This window comes from Pinus tabuliformis, chromosome 6, assembly GCF_031772625.1.
Source record: "Pinus tabuliformis cultivar Carrire ecotype Pingquan chromosome 6, CPIR1, whole genome shotgun sequence".
Taxonomy (NCBI): Eukaryota; Viridiplantae; Streptophyta; class Pinopsida; order Pinales; family Pinaceae; genus Pinus; species Pinus tabuliformis.
The window spans coordinates 1,344,171,408-1,344,188,236 of NC_142292.1; the positions used below are offsets into that span (position 1 = coordinate 1,344,171,408).

Sequence of the window (16,829 nt, forward strand, 5' to 3'; positions counted from 1 at the left end):
AACGCAGATATGTGACATTTTTGGCATTACATATCAGCCCTTGGGGTTGCATTATCTAGAAATTTGAAAGAAAATTAGCAAATTTGTCCTATAGATGGCTTAGCATGGGTGGTAGACTCATTATGATCAGATCATTTTTATAGTCTCTTTCGGTCTAACGGATGCATTTATATATGTTGCCAATGGAAATAATTCATAAGGTAGATGTTATCCTAGCCAGATTTCTATGGACCGGTTACAATTAACCTGGTAAATTTCACTTGGTTCGCTTGCCATGAATAACTAAAGACGTCGATGAAGGGGGATGGGGAATCTTCGAGACGCTTTATTTCAATAGGGCTATTATATGTAAGAGTTTATGGAGAGGACTAACTGATAGGGACATTTGGTCAAATCATCATAGGCAAGTACTTGAAATCTGGATCAAAGATGGTACAAAAATTACACTATTATCCTCCTACATTCGACACTATAGCATGATGAGGAATGGCCACTGGTTATTTGAGGACCTTTATTGGTAGGTAGGGAATGACTCTCGAATCGATATAGGTTGAAATGCAATTGGAGGATTATAGGATTGTAGGTTGAAATGCAATTGGAGGATTGGAGGGAATGACTCTCGAATCTCTGAATGCTACAGGGTTTTCTATTTATGACGAGTTGGACCGGATGTCCTGGGAGGGAAAATCACACACGAATCAAATTTATATAAGATAACTATACAAGAGTATAACACACACTCTTCATACAGTGGAGTATCACATTTGGTTACCAAAAATATGGTCTTGGGACTCTCTTCCCTTGAAACTTAAGTGTTTTTGATGGTTGTTCTTGCACAATAAAATTCTCACTTGAGAGAATCTTACACACAAGGGCTTCAGTGGAACTAGCATTTGTCCTCTTTGCATGCATAATCTGAAAGATGTATATCACCTTTTCATGCGGTGCCCTATAGCCATTAACATCTGGAATTTTGTCTTAATTATTTTAGGGATTGTGGCTATTTAGAATGTTAATACATTGGAGACATGCCTTAAATACTGGTTTGAGTCACATAAATATTTATGTACTTTTCCATTTTACATGTTCTTCCCGGTGTGCTCAGAGGCGGCTATTGAAGAACTGATGATTCATGTCCATTTTTGTTATTATTAAAAAGTGGCATGTTCATTCGTTAACTCTCCGTTTCTTCTTACAAAACTGATGTCAATTGGGTAACATACTTTTGCCTTTCATGAGATTATCAATATTCCAGACACAGTCCAGGGTTCAATGAAATCGAAATCAGAGAAAGAACAACCTTGTTTACATGTATTGCATATAGTCTTGAAAAAAAATGTTTACATGTATTGCATATGGTCTTGAAAAAAGTGTTTACATATATTGCTTATAATCTACCTTCAGAAAGGAAACAAACTATAGGAGAAGACTCAAATTTGTATGACAAGATTTTTTGGATCTACCTGCAGAAAGGAAACAAACTATAGGAGAAGACTCAAATTTGTATGACAAGTTTTTTTGGATCAAACAGTAGCAGGAACAGAGTTTGATCATCCAAAAAATATTCAAGTGTATAATGTAAAGGAGAAAAGACATGATATCCATGTGCTTTGCTTACAAGGCATCACAAACTGTGGGTGCAAAAGACAGCGTGTTGTTGGCATTGTCATAGAGAATATGGTAGTTCTGCTGTTGATAATTGCCTAATACCGACATGTCTGAACTGGGTAACATTGCCAGGCACATAATGCCACCACTAGTATCAGCGTACATGTAGCTTTGTGGCGGCAAATCATAATCGGCTCCCTTGAAGTGGAAAGTTATGGTCGGAAAATTTGAAAGGGAAGAGGCGGCATGAGATTGCTGGCTTTAACAGAGGTCCAGTCCGACTCGCGACCCATCGTCTCGTGAGAGGTTGATGGAAGAAATCAAGGCTTTCTTCAAAACATGATACGCATCTTCATACAAATATGTGAGAGTGGTTCCAGAGTCTATCATAAATCCGCCACTACCATCTTCTTGAATATCATAAGTAGCAGCAGGGATATCCAATAATAATGCACCTCCAACGCTAATTCCTCGCAACGAAAGGTAATAGAAACTTGATTGCGCTCTATTTTGAACAAAAGGAGTTGAACTGACAGCGGCAGCTGTGGCATTCAAGGTAGCATTGTCACCTATAAACAAAGGGCTGACTTTGGAAGGAGAATCGGTAAAAGGCATGAGACAGTAAGAAAACTTATTAGCACCTAATGAATTACCAAGCTGTGAAATTAAAGATAGTGAACCTCGTCCCAACCCGATTACTCCACCTCCTAGTCCCGAGTCCCCGTCATTGTCTTGGCCGCACCCAAATACAATCTGCTGAACAATTGACTGAGAACCAGGAAAGGTAAATGTCTCGTATGAAAGGATCCCGGCGCTCGAGGAGCGATCAGCATACTCATAAAAGTAATGGCACTGTTCATGAGCACAAAAAAAGTCCACGTTTGGCTGGCACTCAGAGCTTTCGCATGTGATGGCCTTGTAAGTGGAGGAGGCGGAAGGATCATAGATTGGGTAGGATTGATTATAGCAAGAATTGCAGGGCAAGCACTCTGTCCATATCAAGTCACTTCCTGTGTCTACAATTCCAACATATGGTAAAGATGGCTCACCAATTCCTACCGTCATAAAAAATTCTCCACGTCCTCTACTTATTGGAGCTTCCATTTGTTTAGTTTTATGAACAAATTGACCAGCGCTTTTTGGAACTATGGATATATGCAGCGTTCCAATCCTTTCTTGACTGCGTCCCACTGCTTGCTTAAGTCGTTCAGTGGATGTAATATTTCCTGGAAAGAAAGGAGAAAGCTGTGAATCTCTATGCACAAGATCTATTCTCAACCCAACATGCTCAGCACGTTTATGCAGCTCAGACCGCCTTGAAATCTTGGGTTTATGCGGCTCAGACCGCCTTGAAACCTTGGAATATGTAAGCGGCCTGCATTGCATCAAATTAGGTAACATGAAAAACAATAACAAACAAATAAAGAATTTGCAGGGAGCACTGGAAGGAGATGATTGTGGAGCCATGCTTCGTCTACGTCTACAGCTACAACAACAGAGTGAAAGTAAAACACGTTGAGACGTAGCCAAATAATGTATGAATGGTGTAGTCTGCCAGAGGGGATGTGTTGCACTTTCTCTATCTATTCTGTTAGGGATACAGTCCCCAAGTCCCTTTAAGTAAGGTGCTTTGCACTCTATTTTTGGTGATGGAAGTGCATTTACTTTCCTCTCTATTTTTGGACACGCAAGGCCCTTTCTACTTTCGAGTAATAAATATTTCTATAATTACAACTGATTTTGCACGCTATTTTTTTTTAGAGCAATTTAACTACTGTGTTTTTTTATTTTGCTCTCTCATTTTGGAGATCGAAATCGATTTACAGTAAAACAAACTTTTTAGCACTGAAGTGATGTGGAAGAGAGCTTTAAATTTTATTTTTAATTTTCCTAAATTTTATTAGGACACAAAGGGCAAACGGGACATGCATTATTTACAGTTCTAAAGAGGTTTTTTAAAAATAATATAATTTTTTAGCATGTTTGAATGCTAAATATATTTTTTCCTTATTTACTGCTTTAAAGAGATTTAAAATACATTTTTTACTGGAGAAAATAGTGAATATATTAATTCTCTGTTTTACTACCAGATAAATATTAGTATCTTAATTTATTCGTATAATATTTTATTTTTTGTTAACGTTCTTTGAAAGAAAAGGCATGACAGTGAGACTCCTGTAGCTCTAATACTATTTTATTTTTTTGTTATCGTTCATCTCTAATATTTTCTTTTCGGTGGTTGGGCTCAATTTTATTTTTTTAATCGTTCAACTCTCAAAAAAAATTGTTATTGTTGAGTTCTAATATTATTTTAATTTTTTTTGACAGTGAGAGTACCGTAACTCTAATATTAATTTTTTTAATAATTCATCTTTAATATCTTTTTCCTTTTATTATTATCGTGAATCCCTAATATTTATTTATTTTTCGTTCAGCACTAATATTATATTTTATTTTTTTTGTTATCATTCAGACCGCTGGAGCTCTAAATACCAAATAACATATATAGATGGTCGTAGCTCTAAATACCAAATAACATACATAGATGGCCGGTGAAGTTCTTAATAGCCATCTATATATTGAAATTTTTATTATTATTTTAAATTTAATAGGGATAAAAATGCTTTCAAATATTAAATTAAAATGTATTAATTATACAATATTTTTAATATAATAATCTCACAATTTGTTATTTTAATTCAATTCAATTTTATATAATAGTCTCAATTTAAATGTGTATTTATTGTTTAATAATCAAAAGTATTTCAAACAAATATGTTCTAAATATGTATTTATCTCTTAATTATCAAAAGTACTTAATACAAATATGTATTTCAGTTTAAAAAATATGGGTCCCATATAATTATTTAAACAAAAATCATATGACATCAGTATAAAGTAAATCCCTAACATTGAGAAGTATGAACATTTTCAAATTTATACTTTAAATTGGAGATGTCTACTTAGCATCCCTATTTGGTAAAAGAAATACATTATTAAGTTGTAAGGCCCGTGAGATAAATTTCCCGGTGGTCTCCGCTGTCCTCACTATAAGCCATGAAAGCGAGCAAGTTTTGGATGATTAAAATGTTTCCCTCCATTAATCACCACGATCAACGTCACCTTTGTAATTCGGAACCCTTCCAGGAAGTTCGCAACCATGGATATCATGGTTATCCTCCTCGTTTCCTTTTAATTTTTGTTACCTAAGTTCGCTCTTGTAATTGTAATTATGTGTAGGGGTGGATTGACGCCCTGTTGTGAAGAGCCACTGTGGTCACGCTATGCTCACTTGAGAAATTTCTTTCTCCAACACGATTTACTTGAAAATGTATGTCTTTTCTTTAATTTATTTCCGGTCATAGAGAGAGTCATCACTAATCTTATTGCTCTCGTCTTCTCGCCGTCGTGGTCATAGGTACCCCAACCGATGGATATTCAGACTTGTACCCAACCTTAGGTCTAATTTGTACCTCAAATAGACTCATCTTCAAAGATTCATGATACCTATTGTTATATGAGAACTCAACCAGTGGAAGATACTCTTCTTACTTCCATTGTTGATGCATGACATACATCCTCAACATGTCCTCAAGAATTCTGTTAACCATCTTTGTCTATCCATCTTTTTATGAATGATAAGTTGTACTAAAGGCCAAATCTATCCCCAAACCTACAAACAACTCCTTCCAAAACATGGAAGTGAACTTGGCATCTCTGTCCAACACAATCTCCTTAGGAATACCATGTAACCTCACTATCTCCTTGATGAGAATCTGAGCTATGCCACTATCGAAATTCATAGACTTAACTGTGATGAAATGAGCTACCTTGGTAAACCTATCAACCATAACCATAATAGAATCATTCTGCTTTGATTTGCTCAATAAACCTGTAATGAATTCGATGGAAATGACCTCCCCTTTCCACTCTAGAATGAAAATCAACTACAATAACCCACCTAGATGCTTACACTCTAATTTTACATGTTGACAATCCAAAAATTTCACAACATATGCAGCCACCATTTTCTTCAATTTCGGCCAGTGATAAAACTTTTTAACTGTTGTCAATGTCTTTTTATATCTTGGGTGACCTGAATATGGCTTGACATGAAATTTCCTCACGATACGCTTCTTGAGCTCGTTTTTGTCTGGAACATAGATCTTGTCCCTAATCTAACCAAGCCATCAGTCGTGAGATGATAATCCACATCTTGATCACCTATACCATGCTGATGTAACCTGTGCTTAAGCTACTGGTACCTGTCATCCTCCTATATTTCATGCAAGATCTGCTCCCCCAAGTCTATCCCATAAGAACTCACTACTGCAATTTGATTCACCTACATTCTTCTGCTAAGAGCATCTACAACCTTGTTCTCTTTACCCTTGATGTACTTGATCTCAAATTCAAACTCACTGAGCGTAGCCACTGACCTAGATTGCTTGAAATTCAGATTAGGTTGGTCAAACAAGTACCTAAAACCACTGTGATCGCTCATCAAAATGAACCTCCTACCAAGAAGATAATATCTCCACATCTTCAATGCATGAATGATCATTGTCAACTCAAGATCATGAGTCACATAACTCTACTTGTGCTCTTCCAGTTTCCTTGACTCTAGCATACTACCTATCCTTCTTGCATCAAGACTCCACCAAGTCCTCTCTCGCAAGCATTTGTACATACCACAAACTCTTTTTTTGTATCTGCAATCTTCAATACGAGAACATTCATAAACAAATACTTCAACTACTCAAAACTAGTTGCACATTCCTCTGTCCACTAAAATTTCTTTCCTTTTCTCTGCAAGTATGTAATAGGATAGGAAATCCACAAGAAGTTCTTTATTAACCTCCTAAAATAATCTACTAATCCCATAAATTATCTAACCTTATGCACACTCCTAGGAGTTTCCCACTCCATGATAGCTCTGGTATTTTTAGGTCCACTATTATACCTTCCCCAAGTAGTGAACTTCTTTTCAAAAAGAAATTGCACTTTCTAACTGGATCATTGCAAGTAGGGATCTAGTTAAGGTCTTGAACAAGTATTTTCTTTAGTACTTTCATTTCCCTGTTACTTCACTAATTTGAACAGGGGGATCAATTCTAGGTAGTTTTCTAGGCTCTGAGCCTAAAAAAGTGGCTTAAATCCTAGGGTCGCTCGCACAACACTGGAAATTTTGGTTCACATTCGCTGGCAGGTAGGCTTGTGAAAGCGAATTTAGGTTGTTGGTCGCTCCCTTGCCCATAGCATGAGAGAGACTATGGCCCAAGAGACCTAAAACAACAGTGGGACCCACGCACAGGCTGTTTGAGTGGTTGTCTTGTCCTTTGAGGGTTTTGTTTATGATGTTGGATGTCTGTATGGTGTGTTTCTGTCGGTTCCACTTCCTTAATGTGACTTAGGAGGTTGAATCATATCATAGTGACTTCTCATTACATGTTTACCTCGGTTGGCCAGTTGCTTGGGTAAATGTGGCAGGAGGGTGTTACAGAGTGGTATCAGAGCATGGTTGCACTTTCCTTGGGTTGTGTGTTGATCATGCTTTCATGATTGGTTGCATATGTGTTCCTTATGCATGTAGTCCATGTGTTTGTTGCATTTGCATGGTGTTGATCATGGTTGTAGTGATGTTTCCATGTGCAGGTTGAAGGTGTTGTCGAGGAGTATGTCTTCATGTGTGTATGGTCGATTATGCATTATTATGCATGTCAGTGATCACATATTATCAAGTGCACGTGAGGTGGTTGTTGTTGTCATGCATGAGGTCATGGTGTGTAAAGTTGGTATGGTCATGCATTGATGGCTGGGCTATAGCTTGAATTGTGTGTATATGGTTTTGTAGTCATGCGTTATATGTATATATGCAGTTTTTATGCATGTATGGTCTTGGTTATAGTTATGCATGAATAGTAGGTCAAATATGCATTGTGAAGTCATTGTATGCAAATTAGGTCATAATGATGCTATTGGTTTTTATGATGCTAATGCATTGGTTGAGATAGAGCAGGAGATGCAGACTATCAAAGTGAGGTTGCAGTATTAGAATTTGGGATAAGAGCATATCGTCATATAAGTATGGTATATTTGGCATGCATGTAAGTTAAGGATATTTATATGCACTAGTTTTATATACATTAGGTTTATGTACATGTATTTTGATGATACGATTACATTCATGATAGATGTTAGTTGATTAGTGTATTTATATGCACATGTGTTGGATAGTCAAGAATGATAGTAACTAGTAGTTGCATGCATTACTATTTTTTGTTTTATGTTAGATAACTTTATGATCATGTTATATGTTGTTGATGAATATGTTATAGGTTAACTTGTTGTTATATGATAGTTAGCTTGATGATTAGGTCATATGTTGTTGATGAGCATGTTATATGTTAACTGATTGTTGTTATATGTTAGTTAATTTGGTAATTAGGGTTATTTCATTGAGATCTTGATGATGTAATTTGTATTGGTCATATGCGTGATGGTTATGTTCATTGTAGTGAATATCTTAATGTTATATGTATTGTGTTAACTTGGTTTGACCTATGCATATGGTTATGTTTGTGATATTCAGGTATGAGCTGACCTATTTTGTGATATGGTGTCTTACTAATCTATATTGATCGTACATATGTGATTGTTATGCATGAACAAAAAATGCTTATGAGCTTATGAAGTGAACATGTTAGCTAGTTACTGCTATGGATGTCATGATTTAGGTTTGATGTGATATGTTGTGAAGTCGTATCGTGCTAATCCAGATTGATTGTGTAGACAAGATAGCCTCCCTTAAAATAAATTAAGGTATGAGTTTGCTTATGTCGTATATTTGGTGCTTGATTGTTTGATTATGTCATCTATTTGGTGTTCAAATGTTTGGTGTCTATTACGTCTTCCGGTTGATTCATTTAACATGGTATGTTTGAAAGTTGGTTGAATGTTTGATGAATTTCATAATATGAGTTCCAATGATCTTGTTTTAAGATGATTTCACTAATAAATATGTGTTGAGACAATTGGTATGTACTTGAGTGTAGTTGGTGATAGTTGTAGCATTATGTCTAACGACTATGAGTTGACTATGGATTATGACATGTTTGTTAGTCTTGGTAAAGGCTGAATTCAATTAATAGATATGATTGTCTTGATATTTGGAACATGTGGTTGACATGAGTGAGAAGTTGTAGGAATCATACTGGGATTAGCCTGACAAGGTAATAGTTGATATGTTTATATCACTAATAGTTGGGTGATGTGATAGTGCATAGTAAGCCTCAAATTACAACAAAGTAAAAAGGTAAAGGGAGGAGTTGGACAATAATTCCTTTGACTATGTTTGGAAACCCTAATTCCAAACGAATGAGTGCTTTACCTATAGGAAGTCTTCTTAACCTTAATATTTTCTGACATTATGTAGATGCATGCTGTATTCATGAACATGTAGTTGAAAAGTATATTAGCTAGTCTTTAGTTACAGGTGGATCTATCAAAGGATTGGAGTCCCTTGATAGATGGCTTGGATGTGTTCATGTTATGTTTATGTATGCACTAATAGTTATGTTTTTATGGCAGTATGATGAAGGGAGTTTCATTGCAAGAGAAGTTTCCATGAAATATTGAAGAAGAGTCAAGTTGATCTTTCCTTGGGAACCATGGGGATTGAGTCATGGTGTTTCTTGCTAGTCTTGTGCTTTTGGTGTTTTATGATTTGTTGAGTTTGATTTGCAGTTTTGTTTATGTCTGTTGCAAGGCATTGCCACTTTGGTTGTGGTTTCATATTATCGTCATTGGTTTTCATGATACTCTTCTTTTTTTTTCTTGACTTTCCTTTTATGTTTTGAGTCTTGGGAATTGGTTGGGAAAGAGGAAATTTGATGGAGCTCGGGACCGCTGTTTGGTACCCTAAAGGTAGTGTAAGATTCAGATGAAGCTTGGTGCATGAGTAAGTGCAGTGGAAGGTAAGAATATGATATTTGGTTAGAATGGATGGTTCCATTGTGGTAAATGGACAATGGTAGTGCAAACATGAAAATGGTAAATCGTAAGGTGAATGGATTTGAGGCGTCATATGACTTGGCTATGTTCAAAACTATTGTTCTTAATATTGCAAATGTGTTACATGAATAAAGGAAGTTCTCTTAACCTTGACCTTATAAGATATGGAAATTTTGTTGTGATCATGATTATGTTGATGTTTATATATGTATGCATGTAGGCGTGTATGTATGACATGTCTGACAGGGTGATCATGAATCATGATTAATTTATGCTAATGTTTATATGTACATATGTATGTATGTATGATGTTGACTGATGAGATCATTATTATTTTATGATATATGTATGTGTACATGTATCTATGTCACTATCTGATAGGGTCACTAGGAATCATTCTTCTAGAGGAATGATTGTTACGTAGGAAAATGACATGAAGAGGTTCCTGGTCTATGACGAATCAAGTGGGAAGAGTAGTCATGACAAACATATGAGGTCAGTATCATATGGATATGAATTTATATTGTATGCTTGTATTATGCCAATGATACTTCAACAAAATGAAATCAGTATAGTCTATGGCATGTTGGGACAAGCATGGATAAGAGATTAGAAGAAAGGTTTCTTGGTAAAGAGTGAGTGTGGTTTTTGATGTATGGTAATACTGTTATGCATATGTCGTATATGTTGTATGTGTTGCACCTGTGATGTTGTGTGCATGCGATGTGGTGTATATTTAGTGTGTATACATGTTGATTATGTAATGCTATGTACATGGTGTAGTACAAATAGTGTTGTATGAATGTTGCACATTCAGTGCTAGGTATATATGGTGCTATGTACATGTTGGATATATGGTGTTGTGTACATATTATATTGTGTGCATGATGGATATGCATTGTTGTGTGCATATGGTGCTTTGGGCATGTTGGATATGTGGTGTTGTGTATAGATGATGTTATGTACATGTTGGATATGTAGTGCTATGTACATATGGTGTTGTGTACCTGGTGTACATGTGGTGTTATGTACATATGGTGTGGTGTGCATGATTGTACTAGTGGTATTGTGTGCATGTAGTGTTGTGTACATGTTGTATAAGTGGCATTGTGTGTAGGTAGTGTTGTGTACATGTCGTGCATGTGGCATTGTGTGCATGTAGTGTCGTGTACATGTGCACATGTGGTAATGTGTACATGTGTTATTGTGTACAGATTGTACGAGTAGCGTAGTGTACATGTGGAGTTGTGTACACGTTGTGCAAGTGGTGCCATGTACATGTGATTCTATGCACACATGATGTAGGTGGTGCTTTGTACCGATGGTACTGTGTACATGTTGTACATATGGTACTAGTATACATGTGGTATTAAGTGCATGCCATACATGAGGCGTTGCAGGCATGTGGTACTATGTATGTGCATTGTGTAGTCATGGTATCGTGACATGTGTATTCCTTGTGCTTTACTTTTTATAGTAAATGTATTTTGTTGTGTTATATGCTAGGTGTAAGTACATGTATTATGCGACATTGTACATTGGGTATAGATGTATGAGTTGTGTTGTATATCAAATGTATGTGTATGCATTTGTGTTGTATATCAGGTGTAGGTGCATGTATCGCATGGTTTTGTATGGTGTTTGTGGTTGTATGTGTGTGATGCACACTACGGGTATGTGCACGTGGTTGTGGAGAAGGCATTGGGTGTTATCAAGTCTGGCAACTAATCCAGAGTTCATATGGAATAAGGACAAAGGCAGAAGTTAAGGATTTATTAAAGGATCAGTATCTCATTTCAGTTTTATTATGCATGTGATTTATGATTTTGGTATATGCTGATTACATGTGATCTATGATTCTGGTTTATGATGGTTACACGTGATTTATGATTTTTATCTATGGTGGTTATGTTTTGAGCTAACCTGATGTGATATGTTTATACATGAGGATTTGGTCAAATATGCTGGTTTGACTCGTCGTGACAGGAAGTGAACAAAATTGCAAATGTATCTTATTGACGGGCCACCACTAAGGTATGATTTGAAGTTATTTCAATTTATTTTGAATCTTATGGAAATTATGTGCTTGGAATGGGAATGCATGAACATGCTTGGTTGAGTGGCCGAAATCAACTACAAGAATTAGCAGTAGCAACAAAGAAATTGAAACATGCAGCAGTATGTTGGTAAAGCCTTCAGGAGCAGGTCCATTGTGGGACACTGGTGCTCAATAGTGTCCATTGATTTCCATGAGCATGCTATGACCGGTATGATGGTTTTGAGGCAGGGATATTCCTTGGTTTTTGTATCTTTTGATGCGAGGAAGCCTTTTAAAGGGATGGATTGCTTGGGATGGGGGTGCTAGTTGAACTTGGAAGGTGAGAGACTACACAGAAGGGTTGACCAGATTTCTCGAGGGACTGTGTAGTAGAGAAGGGAAGACCATGTATGGATTTGTTTTGGTCATGAGAACTTCCAGATGGAATCAAATGCGCATTGGGAGTGCGCCCTGCAAAAATGAGCCAGTAACTATTTACTAAGAGGAAAATTGGTGCAGGATTATAGTGTTGGACATTAGATGCATATTTGACTTGCAGTGGATTCTGGACTTCTTGGGAAGGAGGTGAATCCTAGTATTACTTTTAGGGTGGAGGTGTGAGCCTCTAGATTCCCCTGTTGATTGATACGGGCCCCATATCCTTTTATTTGTTGGTTGAGAAAATGTATATGTGTTTATATTATTGTAAATAATTTATCGAGTTAGTTTATAAAGCTCCATTGTAAAATTTTCTGTTTTCCCACCCCTGTTTTCAGTTTCACCTTATTTCTCCCATGTAGTTAAATGCCCATTCCCATAGCCATACATTTAACAAACTGAAAAAATAAATATTGTTGAAAACACAAATTCTGGAAATTTTTCAGAGTGCTGGAAATTGCAAAAATAAAAATCAGCAATTAAAAACAGCCATTAAAACACATTTAAACTCAGTGATTTTTGGTCAACTTGACCCTGGAAAAACCCCCTACAACTCTTGGGGAAAACCAGTTTGAGAGCTCTTCTTTATTTCTGGAAATGCCTTTTTACAGTGAGAAATTTTCAGCAAAAATCAGCAAACAAATTTACAACTTATCTCGATTTCTGAGCCTCACAGCCCACCAGAAATTTCCAAACAGCAACACAATGTTGTACGGCCACTGTACAGACGGTACGGGCGGATGTACGGACGGCTGTACGGACTGTACAGACAGGCTGTACGGACCTCGATTTTTGTGCAGAAAATCAGCTGCCTCGATTTCTGTGCAAAAACAAATCTGCCTTTTGCTGTTTGCTCAAGAAAAATCTGCCTTTTACTGCTTGCACATTCAGCTGTAAGGATTTGCTTAAATGCTGCCTTGGTATGTGTGCCAAGCTGCTGCCTCCTTCTCCTCCTTGTCCAGAAATCTCCCTTGCTCTCTTGCTCTCTCTCTCTCAATCTGCTCATGAAAGAATAGATGATCTTTTCCTCCTTTTCCTCCCTTAACCCAACCCTAAATGACTTTTGGGTGATCCCTAAATCCAATGGCTGAAATAGATTTAGATCAATGGATGAGATTAAATGCTCATTTAAATCTCACTTTCTATTTTTTAATTCACCCCACTTTAATAAAGACCCACTTAGTCATTTATTTCCAAAGTCACTTTTCCTTTCTAATTTTTCATTGACTTTATAAAAGTCACTTTAAAATTAGACTTAGTAACTTTATCACTTAAAGTCACTTTCAAATTAGATTTAACTTTATAAAAAATTATAAAGTTACTTTAGGAGAAAAATTAAATTCTTTTGGACACTTTTCCCTAGGCCAAAGATCAAAGCCTTAGGGAACCACCTGTCCTCCGGTACCAAATTTCAACACTCCCTCTTACCGAGGAAGGTGTTCCTCACCACACCCATCTTGTCTCTGAAGTAGACATGCTTGCCCCGTGGTAAGGCTTTGGTAGGAATATCTGCAACCTGCTCATCAGTGGAAATATACTCAAGCTTCACAGCTCCCTTCTGAACATAGTCTCTGATGAAATGATATCTAATCCCGATATGCTTTGACCTGTCATGAAATACTGGATTCTCCGTGAGTTTAATGCAACTCTGATTATCACAGTAAATCACTGAAGGTCTCAACAGCTGACCAAATAAGCCAAACAACATCTTGCGAAGCCAGATGGCCTCACAACTAGCTAGACTGGCTGCCATATACTCTGCTTTTGCTGAACTCAGTGCTACTGACTGCTGCTTCCGGCTGAACCATGACACTACTGCTGAACCCAACCCAAAACAACACCCTGAAGTGCTCTTCCTATCAGAAGCACAACCTGCCCAATCAGAATCAGTGTATCCTGCCAATCTCACTCCATCTCCCTGCCTGTAGTCCAGACCATAATCCACTGTCCCCTGCAAGTACTGCAAAATGTGTTTTGCAGCCACCCAGTGAACCTTCCTAGGCTCACACATAAACTGACTCATCGTGTTGACTGCAAAACAGATATCTGGTCTAGTGTTGACCAAATACATCAAGGAACCAATCAGCTGCTTGTACAATGTGGGATCCACCAACTCGGAATCTGAAGCATGAAGCTTCTTCCAGTTGGTGATCATCGGTGTCGACATGGGTCTACAATCCTCCATGTGGAATCTGCTAAGGATGTCCACAATATACTTCCCTTGCCCCAGGAAGAAATGCCCCTCCTCCTGCCACACCTCCAAACCCAAAAAGTAATGCATCAAGCCGATGTCCTTCATCTCAAACTCCGCCGCAAGATCTCTCTTGCAGTGCTCTATGAGTCTCTCTACACCTGTAATGATCAAGTCATCCACATACAACACCAGAATGAGAGGCTCCTCACCAATCACAATAAAGTAAAGGTTTGGATCTACCTCACTCTTTGTGAAACCCATCCCCTGCAAATATGCATCTCTCCTGGAGTACCAAGCTTTGGGAGCTTGCTTTAGGCCATAAAGGGCCTTCTTCAATCTGCACACATGGGAATCCTTCCCATGCACCTCAAAGCCCTGTGGCTGCTCAATGTACACCTCCTCCTGTATGAAGCCATTGAGAAATGCGGTCTTCACATCCATCTGGTGGATCTTCCAACCCATCTCTGCTGCTATCGATATAATGGAGTGGATCGAAGTATATCGAGCCACGGGAGCGAAGGTCTCCTCATAATCAACTCCCTCTACCTGGGAGAACCCTCTAGCCACAAACCTCGCTTTGAATTTCTCAATGCTGCCATCTGCAGCATGCTTTACCTTGTAAAGCCATCTGGAAGTAACCACGGATTTTCCCTCAGGCCTCGGCACCACCTCCCAAACATCATTCTTCATGATAGAAGAATATTCCTCCCGCATGGCCTCTCTCCAGACCTGCTGGCTAGCTGCCTCCTCATAGCTAGAAGGCTCAGAGTCAAGGATGCTGGTAACCATCGCCATATAACTACAAAACCTCTCAGGTGGTCTACTCTCTCTGACCGGCCTCTTCGGCTCAGCAACAAATGTGGCATCTCTCAAGGTGTCCTGAAGCCACTTGGGCTTCCTCTTCCCTGAGCATGCTTCTCCCATAAGAGAATGAAACTCCTCCTCCTCATCACCATCAGTAGCCTAAACTCCTGACTATCTATCTGTTGTCCTCCTGCCTGCACCTGAACCTGTAGAAGCTGAGGTACCGTGTGAACTGTCCATCAGTGGACTTCCTAGTGAACTGCTCTGTGAACTGCTCTGCATGCTGCCCGGAGCACCACCCCTCTAGCTCGGAGAGCCACTGCTCACTGATGGACCTGACATCCTCATAGATGTACCTCCAGATCCTCCTGATCCCTGCCCACTGGATCCCTGCGACTGACTCAACTTCTGCTGAGGGTCTGGCTGATCCAGATACTCTAACTCCCGTGACCTCCTAAAGGCCCTGTCCTCCTCGAACTTCACATCCCGTCTGACAACAACTCTCCTCTGTGCAGGAATGTAAATCCGAAAGGCCTTTGAGGTCTCACTGTAGCCCACAAAGATACCCTTCTCTGCAGTGGGCTCTAGTTTGGTCCTCTTCTCCTTGGGTATATAGGAGTATGTAATGCATCCAATGATATGAAGATGACCGAGATCAGGCTTCTTCCCAGAGAAAGCCTCCTCCGGAGTCATGTGCCCCAAGGCACGATGTGGACTCCTGTTCTGCAAGTAAACAGCTGTGTTGCAGGCCTCTGCCCACAAGAACAATGGCAACCCTTGATCATGTAACATGGCTTTAGCAGCCCCTATGATGGATATGTTCTTCCTCTCTGCAACTCCGTTCTGCTGGGGGTTGTAAGGAACAGTGAACTCCCTCCTAATGCCTGCCTCCACACAATAGTCAACAAACTCTCCAAGGGTGTACTCTCCTCCATTGTCCGACCTCAAGGACTTGATCTTTCGACCTGTCTGAGTCTCCACAAGAGCTCTGAACTCCTGAAACCGCTTGAAGACCTCACTCTTGGTCTTCAAAAAATAAATCCAGGTCCTCCTGGAGTGATCATCAATGAATAACACATAGTACTCATATCCACTCAAGGAAACATGAGACATCCGACCGCTCACATCGGAATGAATCAAATCAAGTATCCCCGTCGCTCTGCTGTCACTGCTGGGAAAAGGGGATTTGGCAAACTTGCCCATCGTACAACCTCTGCAAGTATCAAAGTGATCAGTACTGAAATCTGGCACACCTGTAGTGATCTCCAACAATGTCCTCAAGGCTCCATGATACATGTGTCCCATCCTGCGGTGCCAAATCTCACACAGCTCAGAACTGCTAGCTCTGCTGTCGGTACTACTGCTCAATGCCAAAAGGGGTTGGAATGCAAACTTGTACACCTTTGCATGGCGTACACCTATCACTCTAGCTGAATCAGCTGGAGTGCCCCTGGGATACATCAACACCTGTCCTCCCCTGAACAGTACCTCATATCCTCTGTCCTCCAAAGCTGAGACGGATATGAGGTTCTTCCTCATCCCTGGCACATAAAGAACATCTGACACTTTCAAGGGAGGTCTGGACTCCCTCTGAAATGTCAGTGTACCCACCCCGACTGCTCTAACAACTCTGTCATCACCGAGTACTACCTCAATATCAGTGCCACTCTCTGAAAGCTCTGAGAAGTACTACCGGACTCCTGTCATGTGGCGTGAAGCCCCACTGTCCACATA

At 39.0% G+C, this 16,829-nt stretch overlaps 1 protein-coding gene across 1 annotated transcript; it reads right to left on the reverse strand.

Moving 5' to 3' along the window:
- Positions 1–1,869: 1,869 nt before the first annotated feature.
- Positions 1,870–3,075, reverse strand: LOC149263581 (aspartic proteinase nepenthesin-2-like). The gene has a single exon (XM_089389276.1). It carries the CDS (start codon positions 3,073–3,075, stop codon positions 1,870–1,872), a length of 1,206 nt encoding a protein of 401 aa, XP_089245402.1.
- Positions 3,076–16,829: the final 13,754 nt, after the last annotated feature.

Coding starts and splice junctions, on each gene's coding strand:
- LOC149263581 (XM_089389276.1), bottom strand. CDS start 3,075: ATGGCTCCACAATCATCTCCTTCCAGTGCTCCCTGCAAATTCTTTATT.